General features: G+C 44.7%; 1 protein-coding gene across 3 annotated transcripts in view; it reads left to right on the top strand.

The window, feature by feature from the left end:
- The window catches only part of ARHGAP21 (Rho GTPase activating protein 21), a 203,229-nt gene that overhangs the window by 71,704 nt on the left and 106,856 nt on the right, over positions 1 to 24,669 (top strand). For all 3 annotated transcript variants that reach the window (XM_075922534.2, XM_014569653.4, XM_014569652.4), the window contains 2 exons: positions 390 to 572; positions 14,200 to 14,224. In XM_075922534.2, coding sequence (XP_075778649.2) covers positions 390 to 572; positions 14,200 to 14,224 — 208 coding nt within the window. The remainder of the gene's footprint in view (positions 1 to 389; positions 573 to 14,199; positions 14,225 to 24,669) is intronic.

The following is a 24,669-nucleotide window of genomic DNA, read 5'->3' as shown; positions in this document are numbered from 1 at the left end:
GTCCACGAAAGCTCATCACCTAATAAACCATCTTGCTAGTCTTTAAAGTGCTACATAGTCCTGTTTTTTGTTTCAGCTAGACTAGACTAACATGGCTACATCTCTATTATCACTCTGTATGGATCTCCCTAGATGAGTCGAGTACAAATTATTAAACACTGGCACTTGATTTTTTTTGATTGACTTTCTGAGGTAAATATAGTTTCACACAGTTTTAAATATATTCTCAGTCTTAGTGTATTAGGAAAACTTACAGCTTGCTAAAATGATCCTGTGTATATTTTGTTTTGTAAATTCTGTTTCTTGAAGATGGAGTGTCTTGTTTAAAAAAAAAAAATAGAATGTACAGCTTTTTTTTCTCACCTAGTACTTTTAAAAATCTGTTTTAGGTGTCAAAACATAAAGATGGAAAAGAGCAGAGTGAAGTTGTATCACCATCAGAGGAAGAAGAAACATTCTCTTGGCCTGGTCCAAAAACAGTTATGTTAAGAAGGACGTCGCAAGGTTTTGGTTTTACCTTAAGACACTTCATTGTTTATCCTCCCGAATCTGCTATTCACTTTTCTTTTAAAGTAAGTAAAATGATTGAGTGATATTTTTCAAAACATTCACGTTTCAGAGATAGAGCTTTATTATGTTGTTTACTTACTATATATGTGTGGCAATTAGGGAAAATGATCCATGCAAAAATAACAATCTCCTTTTAAGATAATAAAAGGTATCCTATTTCCATGAGTGCAAATGAAGGTGAAATACCTTCATGCGTACTAATAAATGTCAGGTTCATTTTCTCTCTCCTTTAGAGAGAGAAACTCTTGATATGCTTTATTCTCACAAGTGCATCTTTCCTAGAAAAATTATTGTTGCGCTGCTGTTCAGATTTAAGTCACAGACCAAAGTCTTCCTCTTTAATTTTTTCCCTTGCAAAATATTACATCAGTGTGGGCCCGAGATTTTATTGTTGAGTTGACTTGATAGAAACTGAAAATAATTACATGAAAAGTCAATTTAAAGATACACTTTAAAAAAAAAAAAAGCTTCTGACAATGTTCTTAGATTACTACAAATAAGTTCAGTAATATTTTGTTACTGTAAAACTTGTTACTATAAAACTGTGAAACTTGAATGTACAGGCAGTCCCCGACTTACGCGGATCCGACTTATGTTGGATCCGCACTTACGAACGGGGCTTTCTCGCCCCGGAGCTCACAGGCAGCGGTCAGCCACCTGGACCTCCGGGGTGAGAAAAGCTGCTCCTGGTGCCCCTGGTCTGCTGGGGACCGTCTCCAGCAGACCAGGGACACCGCGAGCAAACCCGCAGCCGCGGCGGGGTCCCGCGCTTCTGAGGCACCCCCCGCTGCCGCTTTGCTCCCTGTGTCCCTGGTCTGCTGGGGGGGGGGCGCAGCTAGTGTGCCCCCCCCCCCAGCAGACCAGGCTTTTGTTGTGGACCCTGGGGCAGAGCAGCTGGGGCGCTGCCGGTTGGTCCCGCAGCACCGCTCTGGGCACTACCTGACCAACCCAGCAGCACCCCAGCTGCTCTGCCCCAGGTGCTGCTGGGTTGGTCCAGTAGCGCCGAGGAGCGGTGCTACTGGAGCAACCCAACAGCACCCCAGCTGCTCTGCCCCAGACGTCCCCAAGTCAGCTGTTGCTGAAACTGACCGGCGCTGACTACAGGAAGCCCAAGGCACAGTTGCTCTGCCCCGGGCTTCCTGGAATCAGCTGCTGATCAGTTTCAGCAGCAGCTGACTTGGGGTTCTTAAGTTGAATCTGTATGTAAGTCAGAACTGGCGGTCAGTTTCAGCAGCGGCTGAATCTGGACACCAGTTCCGACTTACATACAGATTCAACTTAAGAACAAACCTACAGTCCCTATCTTGTATGTAACCCGGGGACTGCCTGTATTGCAATCAAACTTGGCAAATTTTTGACATAAAACTATTGACACATCTGTCTGATCCGATCTTTTAAAAATACAATGTAATTGAAAATAATGACACTGTCACAATGTCACATTTAGAGAATAACTTGGAAGGAAGAAGTAAACATGGTAGGAAATCAGTTTAAGTCTGAAATTAGTGTGCTGCAAAGACAGTTTTCATGGTTCTTGTATTTAACTTCCGTAAAGGGCTAGAGCTTTTCAGTTCCCAATTAGTCTTGAGAGTCTTGTATTTGCATATGTTGCAGAAAGTTTGTAAATTTATACAGTATACAGAAACAAATTTCTTTTCTTTAAAACAAATAAACGATGCTATGTAATTGGTTGATATGGCTCAAATGACAATTGTTGTAACGTTTTAAGTGGCGAGAAAAGCTGCTCCGGGTGCCCCTGGTCTGCTGGGGACCATCTCCAGCAGACCAGGGACACCTGGAACAAAACTGGGGAGGCGGAGGGGTCCCGCGCCTCTGAGGCTTTGCCAGAGCAAAGCCTCAGAGGCGCGGCACCCCACCGCTGCTGCTGCTTCGCTCCCGGAGGGAGTGAACCAAACAGGTAGCAATCGAGCAATCTCTCTCGTGCCATTCATTTCTACCCACTTGACAAACAGAGGCTAGGGACACCATTCCTTACCCATCCTGGCTAATAGCCACTAATGGACCTAACCTCCATGAATTATCTAGATCTTTTTAAAACCCTATTATAGTCCTAGCCTTCACAGCCTCCTCAGGCAAGGAGTTCCACAGGCTGACTGTACGCTGTGTGAAGAACTACTTCCTTTTGTTTTAAACCTGCTGCCCATTAATTTTGTTGGGTGACCCCTAGTTCTTATATTATGGGAACAAGTAAATAACTTTCGTTTATTCACTCTCTCCACACCACTCATGATTTTATATACCTCTACAATATCCCCCCTTAGTCTCCTCTTTTCTAAGGTGAAAAGTCCTAGTCTCTTTAATCTCTCTTCATATGAGACCCATTCCAAACCCTAATCATTTTAGTTGCCCTTCTCTGAACTTTTTCTAATGCTAATATATCTTTTTTGAGATGAGGAGACCACATCTATATGCAGTATTCAAGATGTGAGCATACCATGGATTTATATAAAGGCAATAAGATATTCTGTCTTATTCTTTGTCCCTTTTTTAATGATTCCTATCATCGTGTTTGCTTTTTGACTGCCGCTGCACACTGCATAGACATCTACTACATAAGGAGTCAGATAGTTCTCTGAAGAAGAAAGCAGGCAAGAGAGCTTTGCCACTCTTGTACCAGCTCATTTCAGCAGTCTGCTATGACTTGCATTGTGTGCCTGACAGACTTCTTGAAGCCAGCCAGCAGCAGCAGAAATTGCTAGCTAGCAGAAATCGGGTGAGCATGACATATTTATCTGTTCTACAGCACGAAATGATCATCAGAGGGTCAGCCAAGAGATTTTTCTGGGTGGATTTCAGTTTGAAGCAGGGGTAGAAGGTAGTGAGGAAGTTTTGGCAGTGCTGAACAAGCCCTCTGAGCCTTGTTGCTTCCTGCTGATGGAGGCCATTTTTTGTAGTCTCCATCAAGAAATCTCAGCAGGTCATTTCCCTTCACTTATCCAACCTCTTCAGTCTTCTCTAGAGGCTCTTCTGTGTTCTTAAACATATGCTTCCAGAGAGATCCCAGAGGAAGCGGAAGTAGATAAAAGTAAATCTTCCTTACTTTAGCTGTAGGTTTTCCTCTCCTGCTTTTGTTTCCAACAGTTCTTCTTCGAGTAGTGTCCCTGTGGGTGCTCTATTGTAGGTGTCGGGCTTGTTCTGGCACCGCAGATCGAAGATCTTTTCAGCAGTCATTTGCCGGACCACACATGCACTTTGGCCATCTCGTGCCTTTCATGCCATTTCTGAGCATGCGATCTGGCTCCCGCCAGTTCCTCCTAACCGTCCCTGGGTACAGACGGCGTGAGCTCTCTCTTGAGTTCAATCCTGTTAGGAATTAAGACACAGAAAAATTGTATATAGTTACCAGTTATTAGTTAGTTTGTTACACTCTGTTGAGCACGTTTGTTTAAACAGACAAACAAACAAACAAAAAAAACCCAAGAAATTTCATCACGATGCTACTATGCCAGGATCACCAGGCTTTAAGACGTGTGGCACATGCCGTGAGCCGATGCCCGCATCAGATGGACATTCCTCATGCATAAGGTGCCTAGGCGAGGGACATATCACTCAGAAATGTCCCCATTGCTCAAAGCTTACAGCTTGAACTAGGCAGGACCGGGATATGTGGCTGAAAATGCTGCTTTTCAATAAGGCACGTCAGCCGCAGTTGGATGCCCCTGGCCCTTCGGAATCTCTGGCAGTTGCCAGGCGCCGACCTTCTTCTCTGAAGGCGACACATTCTAAAAGAAGACCTTCTCCCTCTTGCTCCCTGTCATCAACACAAGTGAGCATGGGAGACAAGCCAGGCACTTCGGGCGCAACCACAATCCACCAACCTGACACACAAAAGCAGATTTGAAGTGCGTCGGCACGAAGTCCAGCATCGACAATACAGGTGGCACCCGTAGCGGTCCCGGAAACTAGACCAGCACCTACTGTGGCACTGGCACTGGCACCTGCATCGGTACTGGTACCGGAGGCACACACAACGCCGGCGGTGCCACGCATAACAGCACTGGCTCATACAGCACCGACCGTGTCGACACCAACAAGTCAGCCAGCACCGGGGGGGCCGCCTAGCCTCAGCATCGTCATTGCACACAAATGCACAGCTGGCACTGACGCCCACATCGACACCGGCGTAGTCACCAAGCCAGCACTCTCCGGCACCAACTAAAGCAAGCCGGAAAACTCATAGGTTGCCATACACCATCCCAAGCCTGCAGCACGCCGCTTTCTCACCAGGACTGCCTTCACCTTCTCCGGCTCCATCAATTCACTCAAGCCATTGTCTATCGAGCCCACATCACTACTCACCGCGTACCTCCCTCTCCCCAAGATATTACCATCAGCACCGATATTCACCACCCTCTCCGGTGTGTTCACAGGGCAGATCCAGATCACCCAGGTCCCCTACACTTTCCACCGGTTCCAGACACCGGGACATGTACAGAAGCAGGCATTACCATAGATACTCTCCAGAGTATTATGACCTTCGATCCAGGCACAGTCATCATGACAGCCATTATTCATATTCCCTGGAGTGTAACTTACGGAGATCACCGGCCTATCACCGAACTCACACTATGCACGACAAAACTAACTCTCCCACCCTGTCTACAGTGAGACCAATCTGAGCCAGAAGAGGGACAGCTGTTGAATAGAGAAGATCCACAAAACCTGCAGACATATTGTCATCCTCACGCGATGACACTGTTTTCCCTGGAGATTCTTCACCTACTGATGATCTGCATCAATTCCAGGAGCTGTTCAAAAGTGTCACTGACAGCCAAGAGGTGCAGCTGTGAAAAGTCCAGCAAAAGCAACACCATTTGCTGAGAAACCTATAGCCATCACAGACGTCAAAAGTGGCTTTACCACTCGATGAAGGAATTCTGGAAGTGACCAATGATAAATGGCAAACACCTGCCTCCACTCCAGCAACAAACAAGAAGGCCGAAAAGAAGTACTTCATACCCACAAAAGGGATGGAATTTCTCTTCAACCACCTCCAGCCCAACTCCCTCGTTGTGGATGCGGCACAACAGAGAGCCAAAGCACCACAGTACAGGAACAATACTGGGAATAAGATCAGTAAATGCCTAGACCTTTTAGGGAGGAAGGTCTATTCATTGGCCACTTTAACCTTAAGAATGGCCAACTATGCCGCATTCTTGGCCAATCATAACTTTGATAGTTATTCAAAACTAGTGCCTCTCTTGGAACACTTAGCGGACAGTAAGTGCCAGGTCATTAAGGCTCTGGTGCAAGAGGGATATGCGGCCTCTCGATAAGCCTTGCACATCACCCTGGATACTGCAGATGCGGTGGCACGAACCACAGCCACATCAGTGATTATGTGCAGGGCGTCATGGCATGGCTGCATATGGCAGCCGTGCCAAAGAAGCTTCAATCAAAGGTAGAAGACCTACCTTTTGACAGACAGTCGATTTGCTGAAGAAACTGACCAGGTTCTTCACTGTGGTAAGGATTCTCAGACAATGCTTAGGACGCTAAGCATGTACATACCGACTTCTCATCGGAAGCGCTATGTACCTTACCAGAGGCAAAGACCTTTCTCCTGTACAACAACCCATTTAGACACTATGACCAACGTCGTCTTAAGCAGCGTCAACAGAGATGGCAGCCGCAAACCAACGGGCCAACCAATCAACAAAACACCAGGCAACAGGTTTGACGCGTCGATTGAGGGATTGCAAACCATTCCACTATCTGCTGGCCAACGTGGTACAACGAAACTCTTCCACCATCGTCTGAGGCCGTTTCAACACTGATGGGACGCCATCACCACAGACCGATGGGTCCTACAGCTGATATACGTCAGGCTACACCATTCCATTCACTTCGCTCCCCCTACCTATCCCTCCCTCCACGTCCCTCTTCACGGACCCCTCTCGCGAGTCTCCTCCAAGACAAGAGGTAGCTCGTCTGCTGGATATCAGCACAATGAAGAGGGTATTAGAGGACTTCAAAGGAAAGGGATTTTATTTCCACTGTTTTCTAACTCAGAAGAAGTCAGGGGGCTGGAGGCCAATTTTAGACCTTCGTCGACTAAATTGGTACCTCCGCAAACAACGTTTCAGGATGGTGACATTAGCAACTATCATTCTAGCTCTCGAGCACGGGGACTGGTTTGCATCCCTCAATCTACAGGACGCCTGTTTCCATGTGAGTATCCACCCGGCACACAGATGCTTTCTACGTTTCATAGTGGGATCCGAGCACTTCCAGTACAATGTCTTACCATTTGGCCTCTCTTCATCTCCCAGGGTTTTCTCAGACAGTAGCAGCATTCCTATGACGGTCGGGAATTATAGTATTTCCTTATCTAGACGATTGTCTTCTCAGAGCCCCCTCTTTCGACAAAGCACTCCATGCTACCAACACAAGGGCAGTATTCAGAGCACTCGGTCTTACAATCAGCATTCCAAAATCATCTATGGCACTGCAACAATCCATAGAGTTCTAAGGCGCATCCCTGTATTCCCCCCCGGCACGTGCGTACCTACCCACAACCAGATTCCACACTATTCAGGACCTTTGTTCAAGTTCTCTCCACCAGTCCCAGGGTTCCTATACTTACCTGTCTACAGCTCATGGGACAGATGGCAGCTATAACGTATGTCTTGGCATATGCAAGGGTACACCTCTGATGCTTTCAACATTGGATGGCCATGGTGTACGTGCCACACAAACATGACGTACACAGGTTGGTGGTGGTACCGCATCTTGTCAAAGAATCCTTAACTTGGTGGACCATTCCCGACAATATGTCAGCTGGGATACCCTTCCACCAACCCCAACCAACCATGCAAATCACGACTGACTCATCCCTACTAGGCTGGGGTGCCCATCTCCATGACAGGCAGATCCAAGGTTGATGGTCTGCACAGGAGTCCCTACAGCACATAAACCTTCTCAAATTGAAAGCTGTCTTCAGCTCCTGGAAGCATTTCCTTCCTCTTATTCGTGGCCATGTGGTGTGTGCCCTGACCGACAATTTGACAATGGAATACTATATAAACAGGCAAGGAGGGGCATGGTCCCATTCCCTTTGCATGGAAGCAATGTGATTATGGAACTGGTGCAATCAGCACAACGTTGTGATTGTGGCGGCGTACCTTCCTGGCAAGGACAATATCATAGCCGATGCTCTCAGCAGGCATTTTACGACACAGCACGAATGGGAGTTACACCTAGACATTCTACGAGTGCTATTCAGACAATGGGGATACTCATCCATAGACCTCTTTGCTATTCAGCACAACATGAAGTGCCCTCAATATTGTTCAAGAACGGGAATAGGACTGGTATCCAAGGGAGATGCTTTCCTCTTCAACTGGAGTAGTCACCTTCTATACACTTTTCCTCTCATTCCTCTGATTCTGAGAGTTCTAGAAAAGATAGCTACGGACGGAGCCACGGTAATATTGGTGGCACCCTTCTGTCCATGTCAAACGTGGTTTCCTTACCTGTTTTGCATGTCGGCCCATCCTCTGTATCGTCGTCCCATCCTCCGTATCGTCTTCCCAGACGACGCGATCTACTGACGCAGGACTACGGGCACTTGCTGCATCCTCAGCTGGATAGCCTCGCGTTAACAGCATGACTCCTAATTGGTTCCAACAAGGAGAAATTAGTTGCTTACAGCTGTCAGGCATGTTCTCCTACATAGCAGAAGATCTAACATACATACCACTTACCTGCACAAATGGTGCCAATTCTGTTCTTGGTGTTCGGACAGGAAGTTATACCCTAACACATTACCCATGCAATCTACTTGGACTATATTCTCCACCTCAAACACTTGGGACTTGCACTTTCTTCTCTGAGGGTCCACTTAGCGGCAATCACAGCCTTCCAACAACCTGTGGACAGCTATTCTGTTTTCTCACACCCAATCACAAGGAACAGTCTGGACCTGAGAGAGCTTCACCACATCACAGATTACAAATGATGGCAACAGTGTTGTTTTTCAAAAACTTGTTGGTTTAAATGTAATAGCTGCAGGAATCTGGATAGGATGTTGAAAATGAAATTGGCAAGGTACCTTGAAAACACTATCACATGTGCAAGGCTTGAGTGTTGTAAAGGCGGATAATTTTCTTTATTATGCTTGCCAATGAAACAAGCCAGTTTTACTTGACTATTTTCCAGGGTGTCTTTGCTAGCCAAGGAGAACTGAAAGGCAGGGCGATATTGTGACATTTTCTATTGGAAATAGATCGGGAGGGTTAGGCACTTCCTAAATAGTGCACATAATAACACGTGTGCTGTGTGTTTATCATCTAGGCTATGTCTACACTACAAAGAAAAGTCCAAAAAAGATAAGCAAATTGCAAACCACAAGTTGCGTATCTTTCTCCGCTCTTTTTCCAAAAGAGGATTTTCCGAAATTTGGTGCGTCTACGCATCACCACATTTTGGGGGGAAAAAAACCTCTTTTGGCATATCCCTTATTCCTTGTAAAATGAGGTTTACAAGGATGTTGAAAGAGCGCATCCACTTTTCTGAATTTTTTTTTTTCCAGAAAAGCAGACGTGTTCCGTGGATACCAGTATCCTGGGAAAGCACTGCAGTCTAGATGTAGCTCAAGTCAGATGAACTCGTTCTGTTTAGACCCAGTCTATGGTGATCCAGCAGTTGCAGGGCACCACATTCCTTTTAGTTTCTTCAGGGTTCAGATGCTTAAAGTCTGCACAGAATTGGGGAGTCTCAGTACAGGATTGGGGTTGTGCTTCTCTCAGAGCACTGAGGGCCTTGGTTATATTAAAACAATATTTTTCAACCTTTTTGTGCTAGTGACGCTTTTGATGTCTTCCCCATCTCCCCCTAAAACTGAAAAGGTAGGGGGCTGAAGCTGAGTGAGGAAACCTCTCTTTCCCTGAGGCTGGATGATCTCCCTCTCCTTCCAAACCTGTCCCACGGTCCCCCTCAGTGTCACGGGCTCAGGTTGAGAAATATAGTATTAAGGTGATAGTCAATGCCAGCCAAGTAGTTTCTCTCTAAGCTACAATATTAAAAACAAGCACTGCATGGCAATAACTGTGACACAGGCTCTCTTGTCCTAGCACATAACTAGTAAATAGAGAAAGATATGATAGACCCAACCAAATGTGACCTTCTGTTTATTTATTCCTACTACACTGCCTCAAGAGCAAGAATAAACTTTCTAATGTACCCCTCTCTGAAACAGCCTGAAGAAATATGTACCATAAAAGACAAGAGATCAGAGTTGAATCAGTGATAGGAGTGAGCTTCAGAGTTGAGCATCCTCAACTAAGAACATCCTTCCTTCCTTTCAGGCCGTAGTCTTAGAACTGTAGAGTCTTCCAGTTCAGTGCCTCTGCGACTGTTCCCTGCTCTAGCACTTTTGAGTGTAGAAGGTAGGGGTCCACAAAAGACCTCAAAATACCTTGACACTAAAGGTTTCTGGTTTAAAACTCCCCAGGGTCACAGACTCCCTGACATTGGGTAGTACGCAGCCACCACCCAAATGCAAAAACTTCTTGAAGCTAGGAAAAGGCACTTGGGAACTTCTCCTTGGGGGATAACCCCAAGCTCTTTAATCCCCCCACCAGAAGAGAGCTTGAAAACAACTGCAATTCCTTAACAGTGGCTTTTCAGTCTCAGGCACATGCACACGAACCACCTGTTTTTTCTTAGGACACCGGAATTAGATTATAGTCTTAAAAAAGTGATTGTACTAGCAAAACAAAGATATATTTAGTAAAGCATACTTGGTTGCGAGGTGGTAGAGCAACTAAAATAAGATTAAGGTACCGACAATTGCTTCCCTGAGATTGTTAGAGTACAGTTTAGCACAGAAGAATTTAACCAAACTAAAAAAACACAGAAAATAACCTGATCGTATCTAACTATAAAGATTCTCTGTTCATTTACATATCCTTTGTTTTAGAGTACAGTCTTTCCTGAGGCATAGATATGGTTAAAAAAAATCCATGCCTTTATTCCTGGTTCAGTTCATCTCTCTCTCTCCCCCCAGCTCCTGCTCTAAACTCTCAAACAGATAAAACTGCCTTGTTTCATTTCAAACTTCTCCCACTCTGTTCCCTTTGGCTCTTCTGGCACCCTGCCAACACTCCCTGGATACCCACTATTCTGGTTTTAACCCTTTAGTTATTAACTTGGGATATCTGGAAAAGGGTAGTACCCCTCCTATCCATCACAGCCTCCATTGACCTTCCTTATCAGATAAAGTAATTAAGGTAGTTTCTAAGGTAACCAGGACCCAAACCATAACTGACATAGCTCAGGGCAAACAGCCTGAATTACACTGCAAACCAAATGAGCAGACTGGAGCCACAGGTATTCTCTGGAACCTGCTATACACCTATATCTATCTATTTTCATTTCATTTTATTGAAATGTAATGTAAAACTTGAATAAGGATGAATCAGTTGTATTTATAAAACATTATAAATCTGGGGTTGTTCCTGGGGAACAGGTTAACTGTTTCCCAGTAAGCATTACATAGTATGGGTGATGCTTACTGGGGGAACCAGTTAACTGGTTACCCATTCACATCCCTATTTCAAGGCAGGGCCTTGGAGATGGGGTGGGGGGAGTGCTGGAGTTGCGGGGGTGAGAGTTGAGGGGTGAGGAGGGGCTCAGTGTTCCCTCACACTTGCCAGGGGCCTGTTCTCTCTCGCGCGTGCGCCAATGTTTCTCCCCGGCCCTAGGGGCCTGTTTGCCCTTCTCCCAACCTCCTAAAGGTGTCGTTCCCCCCTCCCCGGCCACTGCAGCCAAAGGCTAGTGGGTGGGGGGAAGGGGGGAGGGGAGAAGGGAGGGAGAGAGGCGGAGGAAGGGAAACCCAGACCTGCTGGCCACTCCTTTGGTGGCATTTCTGCGCCCAGTGGACACTTCAGGATAACTCTCCCCTGCAGGCTCGGTGTCCCCGGTGGCTACTCTTCTATCGTGTCCTTCCAAGCAGCAGCCCTCTCCTTTGTATATTATGGAAAACCTGTCTTTTTCCTAGAGCTTCCTGTTGTCCCGGCATAACCAAACCCTGACCTTTCTTTAAGTTAGGAGGAGAGGAACTGCATACCAAATGTGGTGGCCCTAGCTCTTACCGCTTAGGAAGAGTTCTTGAACAAATGGACTCTCAAACTCACAGTGCACATCCTCTTAAATAAATAAATAAATATATAAAAATAGGATCAAGTCTGATTGTGTTAGGAGTCATACAAATGCATATAAAGTACATGGTCCTTTTTTGAAAGAGCTTTTTATCTAAGAAGGGAAGGTGACGTAAAATAAATGGGAGAGGGATAAATCCAACACACAATGTAGTATACTTCTGTCTCCATAATATATTGTTCTATAGATTGGGCACCAACCAAGCCCTATTTATTGATTTCTTATATGCCTCATGACCAGGGCTCAACAAACTGTAGAATCTACTCGCCCAAGGCGAGTAGATTTCAGCCGCGCACCCTGTTTACCAGCGGTATGCGCATGTGCAATACTGCTCTTGCGCATGCGCAGTGCGGGTCTGGCAAGTGGCTTTCGCCACTGTTTGTCAAGCCCTGATCATGACAATAGCTGGTCTTGAGAGAGTATATTGAAGTGTAAGGTAGGTAGCCTTATGAGCCAGATCAGGAAGGGCACTCCTCATGTGAGAGAAGATTTAAGGAGCTGAGAAATGGGCAGGTGAGACTGATATTGTGGGATTAAAGGTGACAAGGGGCAACGTGATGAAGCAGAGAAGAGTATAATGAACATTATATGCTAAGTTGCCACAGAAGCTTTATTTTTATAAGTGTACTACTTTCTGCATGTTTGTATTGTTATGAATGATGTAATACAACTGAAACAGAATATGCTAAAAAGTTTTGCAGTATATATATGAGGGGAATGTAAAACATGCTTTTAAAATTCAGAAGCACTTGCATTATCAGGTGCTCCAGGTAGTTTTTTTAGGATTGAGCCCACTGCTTATGTGACATACAAAATACATTCAATAGTAATCTTTTGCAGCTGTTTCCTGATAAAGTTGTGCATGCTGGATGACAGATTTCCAGTTCTTTACAAAATGATACTCATTCTAAAGTTGGCAATCTATTAGTATTGTTCTATCTACTTTTTAGAGATAGTCGACATGTGATCCTTACTAGTTCAATCCTTTCTAAAGTTAATTTTTTGTGTTGAGGTTTTTAAAGCTTCAGCAGACTCATTGATAACTTCTATGGTGTGGTGACAATGTATTGTGATGCAAATTATACTGAATTGCTGGATCACAACAAGGCAGGTTGTAGCTTAGGGGGACCTTTCCCTCTATATTGTACCACATATTATAAACTTTCAGGCAAAAAAAAAAAATCATTCACTTGGAGCAAAGGTTGGGATGAAAAGCTATCATTACAAGAAAACAGAATTAATAGGAGAAACATATATATATATATATATATATATATATATATATATATATATAAGTGTGTGTGTGTGTGTGTGTGAGCGAGAGCGCGCAGCCTGGACATTTGGAACTAAGGCTCCACTTTAAAAAACAATTTACACTGGTAAGATTACTAAATTTAGCTTTGCCTTCACTAGTTTACCTCATTCTGAGTGAGGCCATGTCAGCAAAGTAAACTCTTAAACCAAGATACTTTTTTTTTAAATGAGAAGTTAATAGACTTCTGAAAAGGTTGTGGGGGGTGTGTGTGTGTGTGTGTGTGTGTGTGTGTGTGTGTGTATATATATATTTTTTTTTCTTTGGCAAGGTGGGAAGGGACACTTTATACTGCTTAAGTGTAACTTTCAAGAAAATGTCTACGATGATGTAAGACAATTTCCAAATTGGTAGAATTTTTGTGAAGTTAGGGAGCAGAAAGGTGGGAATCAGCCTTAATATGGAACAGGAGATTGAATTTAACTGTTGGTACTGAATCTCCATCTTCATTCTAAAACATGGTTCTGGACAGAAAAGTGACAATGTAAAAAGGTACCTGCTTATTCAGGTTATCTCCTTCCTAACTATTGTCAAGTTATAGCTGCATACCTCACTGATGCAACCCAGTTTTTAGCTGTTAATATTCAAAACTAAATGCAGCTATGAGAGAGGAAGCATCAACAAACTTGTCACCTAAGACCTGTTCTAACCATAGAAATTGATCACAGTATTACAGATAAAGCTTGATATTTTGATTTTAAAAGGAGTTTGCAGGATTTGCCGTTAAAAAATATTTTAGACTTCTAAAGTGAACCATTTTGATGGAATCATTGATAGACAAAATGTGGAACCTCTGAATTCAATTTTAGATTGCCACATTTGCAGTAAAGCATTGCATTTTATTGTTTTCTTGAACCAAAAAATGCAATGTGGCTGCTGCTGTGTGACATATCAACTAATATAAGATTTATTATTTTTAAATACACATCCTGCCAAGATTTTTAGTAATTAGTCCCTAATTTTAAAATGTGCTAGACATCCAGCCTCTACCATGTACATCAGACCATTTATTTAAGCATGTAAATATAGATTTATGAGCCTAACCAGGCATCCATTTTTGACACCCTTATCTGTACATATTTTCCTCCATTCGGTAGTTTACATTTTAATTTTATTTTGTTTTTGTTTGACAGGATGAAGAAAATGGAAATAGAGGAGGTATGCATTTTCATTTTTTGTTTTACTATTCCTTATTTGTTGCTTATCAACAATTTATTGTAATAGCTACTTAAGATCTGATTTAAAAATTGTGTGTCAGTGCAAGTTGTTTATAGTTTTTTCATGTGGCATTGGAGCAGAAGTCCATTGAGTACCAGAGGAGTCAGTGTTCCCTCTAAACTGTGGGGCAGCAGATCTTCACAGGTGATTAATCAGCCCTGCCTAGTGCAGGGAGCTGAGTCTCTGACTGGGTGGGGCTGATTAATCACCTGTGAAGCTGTGCTGCCCTGCAGTTTAGAGGGAATAGTGGAAGTGATTTGTTCTGTCTCTACTAACTTTAAGTTGAAAAGCATGCAGTATGTAAGTACAGTGGCTATGCTATTAAGAATACTTTACAGGCAGTCCCCGACTTACGCGGATCCGACTTATGTCGGATCCGCACTTACGAAAGGGACTTTTCTCGCCCCGGAGCTCACGGGCGGCGGGTCGCCACCCGTGTCCTCCGGGGCGAGAAAAGCTTCTCCCGGTCTCCCTGGTCTGCTGGGTGGGTCCAGCAAAGCCACTGGACCCCCCCCAGCAGACCAGGGGGACAGGAGCAAAGCCGCGGAGCATGCCTGCAGCGGGACAGCCTGGGCCCGCTTGGGCTGTCCCGCTGCAGGCATGCTCCGCGGCTTTGCTCTCCATCTCCCTGGTCTGCAGGGAGACGGGGAGCAAAGCCGCGGAGCACACCCACAGCGGGACAGCCTGGGCCCGCTTGGGCTGTCCCGCTGCAGGCGTGCTCCGCGGCTTTGCTCTCCGTCTCCCTGGTCTGCAGGGAGACGGGGAGCAAAGCCTTGGAGCACGCCCGCAGCGGGACAGCCCGGGCGCGCTTGGGCTGTCCCGCTGTGAGTGTGCGCCGCGGCTTTGCTCTCTGTCTCCCTGATCTGCAGGGAGACGGGGAGCAAAGCCTGGGAGCACGCCAGCAGTGGGACAGCCGCGGTGCGCCTGGACTGTCCCGCTGCCCGTGTGCTCTGCGGCTTTGCTGCGCGTCTCCCAGGTCAGCAGACTAGGGAGATGGAGCAAAGCCGTGGAGGACTTGGGTGGTCCCGCCACCCCTGTCTCCCTGGTCTGCTGGGGGGGGGGATGCAGCTAGTGCCCCCCTTCCCCCCAGCAGATCAGGCTTTTCTTACCTGCCCCTGGGGTAGAGCAGCTGGGGGCTGCCGGGTTGTTCCCGCAGCGCCACTCCGGACCAACCCGGCAGCACCCCAGCTGCTCTGCCCCAGGCGTCCTGATTCAGTCGCTGCTGGTCAGTTTCAGCAGTGGTTGAATCAGGACGCCTGGGGCAGAGCAGCTGGGGTACTGCTGGGTTGCTCCAGTAGCGCCAAGGAGCCGCGCTACTGGAGCAACCCAGCAGCACCCCAGCTGCTCTGCCCCAGGCGTCCCCAAGTCAGCCGCTGCTGAAACTGACCAGCGGCTGACTACAGGAAGCCCGAGGCAGAGTTGCTCTGCCCCAGGCTTCCTGGAATCAGCCGCTGATCAGTTTCAGCAGCAGCTGACTTGGGGACGCCTGGGTTTCTTAAGTTGAATCTGTATGTAAATCAGAACTGGCATCCAGATTCAGCCGCAGTTGAAATTGATCATTTTCAGCAGCGGCTGACGCCAGTTCCGACTTACATACAGATTCAACTTAAGAACAAACCTACAGTCCCTATCTTGTACGTAACCCGGGGACTGCCTGTATAAACGTCATTGAATAAATGTGTTACTGTAGCTCTCATGAATTCTTTGTGAGAAACCAGCTGGCTTAGCTTTTTAATGCTAAGATCCTGATCCTTCAATATGAACCACGCAGGAGCAATCCTGTTGACTTCAGTAGCACTCCACAGAGGTACAGTAGTCCACCTGCTCACAATGTAGGACTGGGGCCTGTTTCTGTATACAAACCATTTTCTCTGTATATTGTGATCAATTAATAACTTCATGGCTTCTGATGCAGTTCATTCTGGTGAAAGCAAACTAGCACTTGATGAGGTCAGGATATAAATCTAGTTTATGAAATATTGGCTGGGATTGAAATAAGCTAAAATTTTACCCACAAATGCAGCATGTAACTTTTAGAAAAATATCTGCTGTATGAACCTAACTAAATTATCACTCAGAATTTTAACAGCATTAATTTGGATTCTCATCTGCTCCAGTATTTGCTATTTTCATTTTCCATTTCTTCTGAGATTGGACACGTTGAATGTAGTTGAAAGATTCAAGAAAATAAATGTATATGTGAAAAAGTATACACTGTACTAAAACTAGAGGAAAAACCAGTTTTATCCAGTCATTTGTCTGCTGGTTTCCATCCCCCCCCCCAGCATTCTTTGTATTTTTTTTTTGCTCCATCTTTATTTAATTGAAAATATTAATTTATTTTACAAACCAGAGCAACATTCCTGCTTAACTTAATTCCCCCTTTGGCACTTACAGTTATCTATTCCCTGCCTCCATCTTCTTCTTTTATTTTTTCCTTCCTTACAATGATGAGTATTTTTGATCTGTGTGAAGAATTTGGCTTCCAAATTAAAGGGGCCTAATCATACTTTCCTTGCTCAACTGTAATTCCCACTGAGCACAGAGTGAACTTAGGGAATGCAAAAGATTTATGATTTGGCCCAAAACGAGGGATTAAACATAACATCAGGTGTTTGAATCTGCATTGAGTTTAATGTACAGGTGCAGTTCTCTGAAGACTGGCACATGCAAGTTCAGATTTCTTTGGAGAGCAGCACACTGTATTAAAAGGACACTATTGCAGATTGGTATTCTTTGAGGATGATGCGTGACTGTGGTGCCTCCCAAACAGACTAAGAAAGGAATTGTGGATCTCCCTGCTGCTTCTTTTCCTCTAATCGTGGAGCAGATTATATCCCACCTCCCATGGTTTCAGCTCAGCTGCATTGGCATGCATTTGGTGGGGTGGAGCCAACCCTGCCAACCTATTTCCTACCAACCCGTGTCAGAAAGGAAGCAACAGCCATATGGAAACTGTGTCCTAGTCTGTGCTAGAATACACTGAACACACAGCCTGTAAAGGAGAGTACCACCCCACTGGTTCCTTGGCACAGGCCCATAGAGCAAGAACCGCTCTTGCCTTTGGTACTGAAAGGAGTCGATCCTGTGAATAGAACAAGGACTGAATAATCAAGAGTGAATGAACCACTGCCTTACAATACATGTATTTGTTATTGACTAAGTGCTGCAAAACTCCCCATGTGCACATAGTTAGAGCAGGGGTGGGCAAAAGCGCCTCTGCGGGTTGATCTGCTCCAAGTAGCCTGCAGAGGCTCTTCCACTCCCCGTATCCCCAGGTCAATTCCCCCCGGGAGCGGGGGGAAGTGCGTGAAGTTTCCTTTGCCCTGCAAGGAGCATGCGATGCTTGGAAGCGTCATACACTCCTGGCAAAGTGGAAGGAGACTTTGCGTGTTCCCCCGCCCCCAAACCTTGATTCCCCTGGGAGTGGGGGGGGAGTGCATAAAGTTTCCTCCCACCACCAGGGGCATGGGCACCTCAGAGGAACCTCAGGGGGGGAGGGGAATACTCTGTGTGCTCTCCCACCCCCAGACCAGTCATGATCTGTGGGTGGGGAAGCAGGGAAGTACAGTAAAACTCCGATGGTCTGGCATCTGATGGTCTGGCACTCCTGATAGTCCGGCACCATCAGGAACCCGGAAGTGCTCCGGGTAGCCGGACCATTGGAGCTGCTCTGCCCCCAGCTTCCCGGATTCAGCCGCTGCTAAAACTGACCAGCGGCTGAATCCGGGAAGCCGGGGGCAGAGCAGCTGGGGCGCTGCTGGGTAGTTCCCGTAGCGCTGCCCCTCGCCGCTGCAGGACCAACCCGGCAGCACCCCAGCTGTCCCCGATTCAGCTGCTGCTGAAACTGACCAGCGGCTGACTAAAGGAAGCCCCGGGCAGAGCTGCTCTGCCCCGGCTTCCTGGAATCAGCCTCTGATCAGTTTCAGCAGCAGCTGACTTGGGTACACCTGGGACAGAGCAGCTGGGGTGCTGCCGGGTTGGTCCCCGCAGCGCCAAGGTGCGGTGCTGCAGGGACCAACCAGCAGCGCCCCAGCTGCTCTGTCCCAGGCGTCCAGATTCAGCCGCTGCTGAAACTGACCAGCAGCGGTTGAATCAGGGACGCCTGGGGCAGAGCCGGACTATCGGAAGGGGGGGCTATGAGGGGTCTGGGACCAGACCCCTCATAGCCCCCCCTTCTGATGTTCCGGCATATCTGATAATCCGGCACCCCCTGGGTCCTAAAGGTGCTGGATTATCGGAAGTTTACTGTATCCTGGCCCCGCCCCTTCCTCTTGAGGCTCTGCCCTTTCCAGAGAAGCCCAGGGCCACTGGTATCCCAGTGGCCCAGGTATCCCAGATGGCAGTGGTTCTCAACCAGGGATACAGAGATCTTATGGGGGGAGGGTACATTAATTCATCTAGCTGCATAAAAGGCATTAACTAGTTGGTGCATTACAAAACCAATTTTTCCTGCCTTTAACATCCACATTTTCACATTAAAAGCTTTGAGTGGGACACATCCAACAGACTTAGTCTCACTGACAAGGGTCCTACAATTGAGAGGTATTACTTCTGCTGTTATAAATAGAGGAAAAAATCTTGGTTTCTGGTATTTCCACTCCAGTTCAACCGATGAAGTGGGTTTTACCCATGAAAGCTCATGATTCTATATATTTTGGTTGGTCTACAAGGTGCCACAGGACTGCTCGTTTTTAAAGTTACAGACTAACACGGCTACCCCTCTGAAACATAAAAAGCAAAATCAGTACAAACTAAAATTTCATATGACTTTTTTATATTGCTGTATGTACTATACACTAAAATGTAAATATAATATTTATATCCTAGTAGATATATTTAATAATTATATTGTAAAAATGAGAAAGTAAGCAATTTTTCAGTAATGTGCTGTGACACTTCTGTGTTTTTATGTCTGATTTTGTAAGCAAGTAATTTTTAAGCGAGGTGAAATTTGGGGGTACACAAGACAAGTCAGACTCCTGAAAGGGGTATAGTTGTCTAGAACAATTGATGACGGATGCCTTATGGAGATAACTCAAATTTATGATTTTATGGAAGAGTTACTTGGAAAAATACATGATGCAAAGGAGCCATCTAGTGGCAACTTCATTGCATAGGTTTTAGGTTAAGGAATGATTGTTTTTTTTGTTTAAGGCAGTGTCACTTCTGATTTTGCAGTAACAAGCTTACTTATTTTCATTTAGCAACTTCATATTACTTAGTAAAATAAGTTAGTAGAATGATTTATCAAATGTCCCACCCCCTCCAAATGAGGTTTTTTTAAGTTTTATGAGTATTATTAAAGACTTAAAGGAATTAGGGGAGCAGTATAAAGACCACTTTTTTTTTTTTTTTTTTTTTTTTTTTTTTTGTGGTGGTGGTGGTGGTGAAGTGAATGGGGGACAGGAAAAGTTGGCGCTCAAACTTAGAGGGCTGCATAACATTTTATTTTTGTGAAGGAGGCTAAATAGATGCTGTACTCTTGCTTGTTTTGAGACAAATCTCTTAAATGGAAATTGATTACATTTTTCTGTTCTGTGCTTGAAGATATGACTTAGCTGCAGTTTTGTTAAAGGGCTAATTGTAAACATGAACTTTTCTGAAGCACTCACGTAGCATTTTCACTTGAATATTAACATCAAAGATTAAACGAAGGTTGTAATCGCTTTTGTTTCATTTATATAAATTAGATGGGAGTATGTGTAAAACTATTACATTGTTTGCTGGAAATTTTTTTTGAATAGCAGTCCTCTAGTTATTCACACACTTTTTTTTCCCTTTGTCAGGTCCCATCATCTTTATAAGCAAATACAATAATTTCAGAATTGAATGTCTCTTCTAGGGATGTGAATGACTAGTCAACTATCCAATTAGTCTACTTATCAGATAGTCGACAGACTAGTCAACTAGTCACTCCGCCCTCCACTGCCCCCCCCCCCCTGCTGCCTCTATCAGAAAGAGGCAGCGGGGAAGGTGAGAAGAAGGGGCGCTTCAAAGCAGCAGTGCCGCGAAGAGCCCGGGGCCAGACCCTGGGCTCCACACGGCGCTGCTGCTTTGAAATGCCGTGTGCAGCCCAGGGACAGGGGGGGAACTCTCCGCCACCTTTTCATCTTTGAAGTGTAGCAACAGCCTGAAATGATGAAATGACTAGTATAGTTGATAAGGAAATTAGTGTTGATGTAATACATTTCTTAAAGGCATGTGATTTGGTACTGCAAAACATTTTGGGAAAAAAAATTATATATATATGATATAAAATGGTGCACATTAGGGATGTTAATGCGTACCCGGTCATACAATTAACTGGTAAGCCTGGACACATAAATTAATCTTAATGGTTACATCCACCACCCTCCCTTGCTGCCAGTATCAGAAGCAGCAAGGGGAGGGGAAGGCAGGAACCAATGCCTGTGGAGAGCCACCTTTTAAGCCAGCTCCCCATGAGCACTGGCCTCCCTGTACCCTGTTCTGCTGCCTAGGGCTGTTGCTGCACTTCAAAGGCAGAGGCGCCCTTATCGACTAATCAAATAGTTGATGCAAATTGCATCGACTATTCAATTAGTCGATTAATCTAAATTTAACATTGCTAGTCTTGACAGTGTTTAGCACTTAGGGATTTGGCCATGCAAGACTAGGACTTGAGTACCCTCAATTCCCACTGATTTCACTAGGAGTTGTGGATTCACAGTAGAGATGTAAAAATGCAGTTAAAAAGGTAACTGTGTAATCACTAAAAATCGTAGTTACATGCACTGCAAGCTCTGCAGCTGGGATTGCCAGGTATCTGGTTTTGAACCGGACAGTCCAGTATTTGAGCTTTCTGTTCGGGGTACAAATTGAGAAAATGTAAATATCTGGTATTTTCTAAATAAGATGTAATGTAGATTGTGATGTAATGTCAAGTGTGTCCGGTATTTTTATTGAAACCATCAGGCAACCCTGTCAGCTTAAAGCTTATTCAAGCTTTATACTGCAAAGCTTGCAGTCAAGCGTTCCTGGGAGTGGGACTGGCAGGGGCTGCTGTTGGGTCCGCTCCCAGGAAGGAGACTTCGCTGTGGATAAAGAGAGGTTGAAAAAGAATGGCACCTGTTGTGTCAGAGATCAGACTCTGGTCATCTTGAAATTCTTTGGTTCAGGATAAGTTTGGTCTTTCAGAAAATTACCATTAATGCTGTTACCTATCACAACACGCGTGTTCCTGAACTACCAAATCTATTTTTCATGTTTGTTCTCTATTTCAAATGGAGGAAGTGTTACTGTGAATGTATTCATGTCAAAAACCCATCTACCATGCTAAAGAACAGAAGTAGCTGACTAGTTAACCACTGTGAATATCCTCCTTAGTGGTACAGAGGCTGTCAGACTGGGGATGGGACCCAATTCTTTTATGTCCCATGAAGTCTTATCTGTGCATCTTTCTGTCTTCTGTCTCCAAAAGCCCATGTGTGGTCAGTGTCTGAGGGCCAGAGCTCCTTGCACCGCATGCACACATAAGTCAGGCAATCATACATGCCACATTCAGTGCGATCAACTGAATAGTCCCCATTCTAATGGTGGATGTCTGCTTGTATACTTTACTCTTATAGCTCTTTCCTTTGCTGTTGAAATTTAAACAGAGGCTGTTTATCGTCTTTAGTTTAAAGAATGTTAATTAAGTTTATCTAGCCACCCCCCGCTCCAAGCCCCCGCTATTCATGAGCAGACTTTTGAAATCCCTGTAGAATAGTGATAGAAATGTAGCCGTGTTAGTCTGGTCTAGCTGAAACAAAAAACAGGACTATGTAGCACTTTAAAGACTAACAAAATGGTTTATTAGGTGATGAGCTTTCATGGGCCGGAGGAAGCGGGTCTGGCCCACGAAAGCTCATCACCTAATAAACCATCTTGTTAGTCTTTAAAGTGCTACATAGTCCTGTTTTTTGAAATCCCTGTTCTTCTTGCCCCATCCCCAGGTTAAAGGTGCTAAACCGCTTGGGGATCAAAGCCTTTTTAGGAAGCTCTCAGCCTGTTAGGCTGCAAGGCTCAGCGTACAGTCCCCCAAACCAACAGACTACGTGTTTACTTCCATTAAGTAGCAAGCACACCACAAAAGGTGCAAACTACAGATGACAAACTCACACCAAGGGGCATGTAGTAATCTGGGGCACTCCTTCGCAAAACTTCCCTATTGACTGCTATTGTTTGCTAGCTCCTCTGGTCACTTAGGAGCAAGCTTTTTAAACCCCTGTACTCCCTGAGTAGCCCTGCTCTCTGGTTAAGTTTTGATGGGTGCCAAAGGGCTTGGGATCAAAGCCCCATTAAAGCAAGGCTGTGAACTTCTTTTAAACAAGCTAGCTGAGGAGCTTGTTGGCCCATTAACGTTGATTTTCAAAAAGTCTTGGAACACTGGGGAAGTTCCAGAAGACAGAAAGAAAGCTAATATGCCAGTGTTTAAAAAGGGCAAATCCACTGGTCATGCAGGTAGGCATTGTAGGCATGTTAGTCTGACCTAGATCCCAGTAAGATAATGGAATGTCCGATAAAGGGGGCTCATACAAGTCCCTTAATTATTTTTATTAATAAAAAGTCAACATGGGTTCATGGATAATAGATCCTGTCAATACATCTTTGATGACTTTTTTTCTTCATGAAATGGCTAGTATAGTTAATAAGGAAATTAGTGTAGATGTAATAGATTTCGGAAAGGCATTTGATTTGGTACTGCAAAACATTTTGAAAGCTATATATGACATAAAAAAGGGATGTTAATGTGTACCCAGTCACACGATTAACTGGTAAGCCTGGACACATCGATTAATCTTAATGGTTACATGCACCGCCCTCCCTTGCTGCCTGTATCAGAAGCAGCAAGGGGCTGGGGAGGCAGGAGCCAATGCCTGTGGAGAGCCACCTTTTAAGCCAGCTCCCCATGAGCACTGGCTCCCATGGAGCCACCTGCCCTCCCCCCACCCTGCCCTGCTGCTTCTGATATCAGGGCAGTGGTGAGGGGCAGCTGAGAGCCAGTGCTCATGGGGAGATGGCTTTTTAAAAAGTCAGCTCCCCAGGAGCATTGGCTTCCACCTGCCCTCTGCATGTAAACATGTAACTGCTAAAAAATTAAGTGATTACATGTTTACAAAAAACATGTTTACCATCTCTAGTACATATTAAATGGAAGAAGCTGACCAAGAAGTCTCAAAATAGTAATATAAACAGGGAATCCTTGACTTGCTGTATTTTAGTGAGGTTCCACAGTGACTGTTTCTTGGCCTTACTTTAACACTTTTAGTAATGGCGTGGTAGAAAACAAAATTATCTGTGGTACCTGCTGAAGACAAAATAATTTGTGTAGTGCTGTCTATCTTTGGAAGCAATGACGCTGAAAAAAGATGTGAGGGTTGTGGTGGATAATCAGTTAAATATCCACTCATAGTGTGATGCTAAAAATTCTTGGATGCATAGAAATGGGCATCACAGTAGGAGTAAAAAGGTTATCTTACCTCTGTGTTTGGCACTAGTGCGACCCCTGCTAGAAAACTGTATCCAGTTCTGATGTCTACATTTCATGAAGGATGTTGCTAAATTGGAGAGTATTTAGAGAAGAGTAATGAACGTAATTAAAGGATTAGAAAACAATCTTGATAGGAATAGACTCAGGGAATTCAAACTATTTAACTTAATGAAGAGAAGGTTAAGGGGTGAATTGAATACAGTTTATAAGGGCATAGATGGAGAACAAATATTTGATGATAGACTCTTCAGTGTAGCAGAAAAAGGTATAACACAGTCAAATGACTGGGAAATGCAGTGGAAATAAGGTATACGTTTTTAACAGCATGAGTAATTACTCATTAGAACAACTAACCCAGGGATCATGGTGAATGCTCCATCACTGACAATTTTTAAATGAAGATTGCCTGTTGTATAAAGGATATGTTCTAGGAACTATTCTGGGGAAATGCTGTGGCCTGTGTTCCACCGGAGAATCAAACTAGATGATCACAATGGCCCTTTCTGGCTTTGGAATTTATCAACATTATAAACTCTATTTTCCAAGGGGTTCATACATAAATTTAGCTTAGATTCAAATTACTTTTGCTGATGTTTAGCTTTAGTTTTAAAATATGGCTTGACTTATATAAGCACATTTGTCATGCCAACTATATAATAATTTTTTAGGTTTCTCTCTCTCTTCTGAACAGTTTTATTAAGAATACAGTGTTATCAGAATTGCTCGGGTATATTGATGGTGTCGTCATCTACTGAATGCAGCCACAGAGTTCTTGGAGGCTTCCTAACACAAAGTGGAAAGAATGTGATAAGAATTTGAGAGAGAATGAGTTGCAAACAATAGAAGGAACTAATTTGAATGTATCAACCCCTTTATCATGTGAACTTGCATA

Source organism: Pelodiscus sinensis, chromosome 2 (assembly GCF_052426305.1).
Source record: "Pelodiscus sinensis isolate ZL-2025 chromosome 2, ASM5242630v1, whole genome shotgun sequence".
Classification (NCBI taxonomy): domain Eukaryota; kingdom Metazoa; phylum Chordata; order Testudines; family Trionychidae; genus Pelodiscus; species Pelodiscus sinensis.
This window is presented reverse-complemented; position numbering and strand designations above follow the sequence as displayed.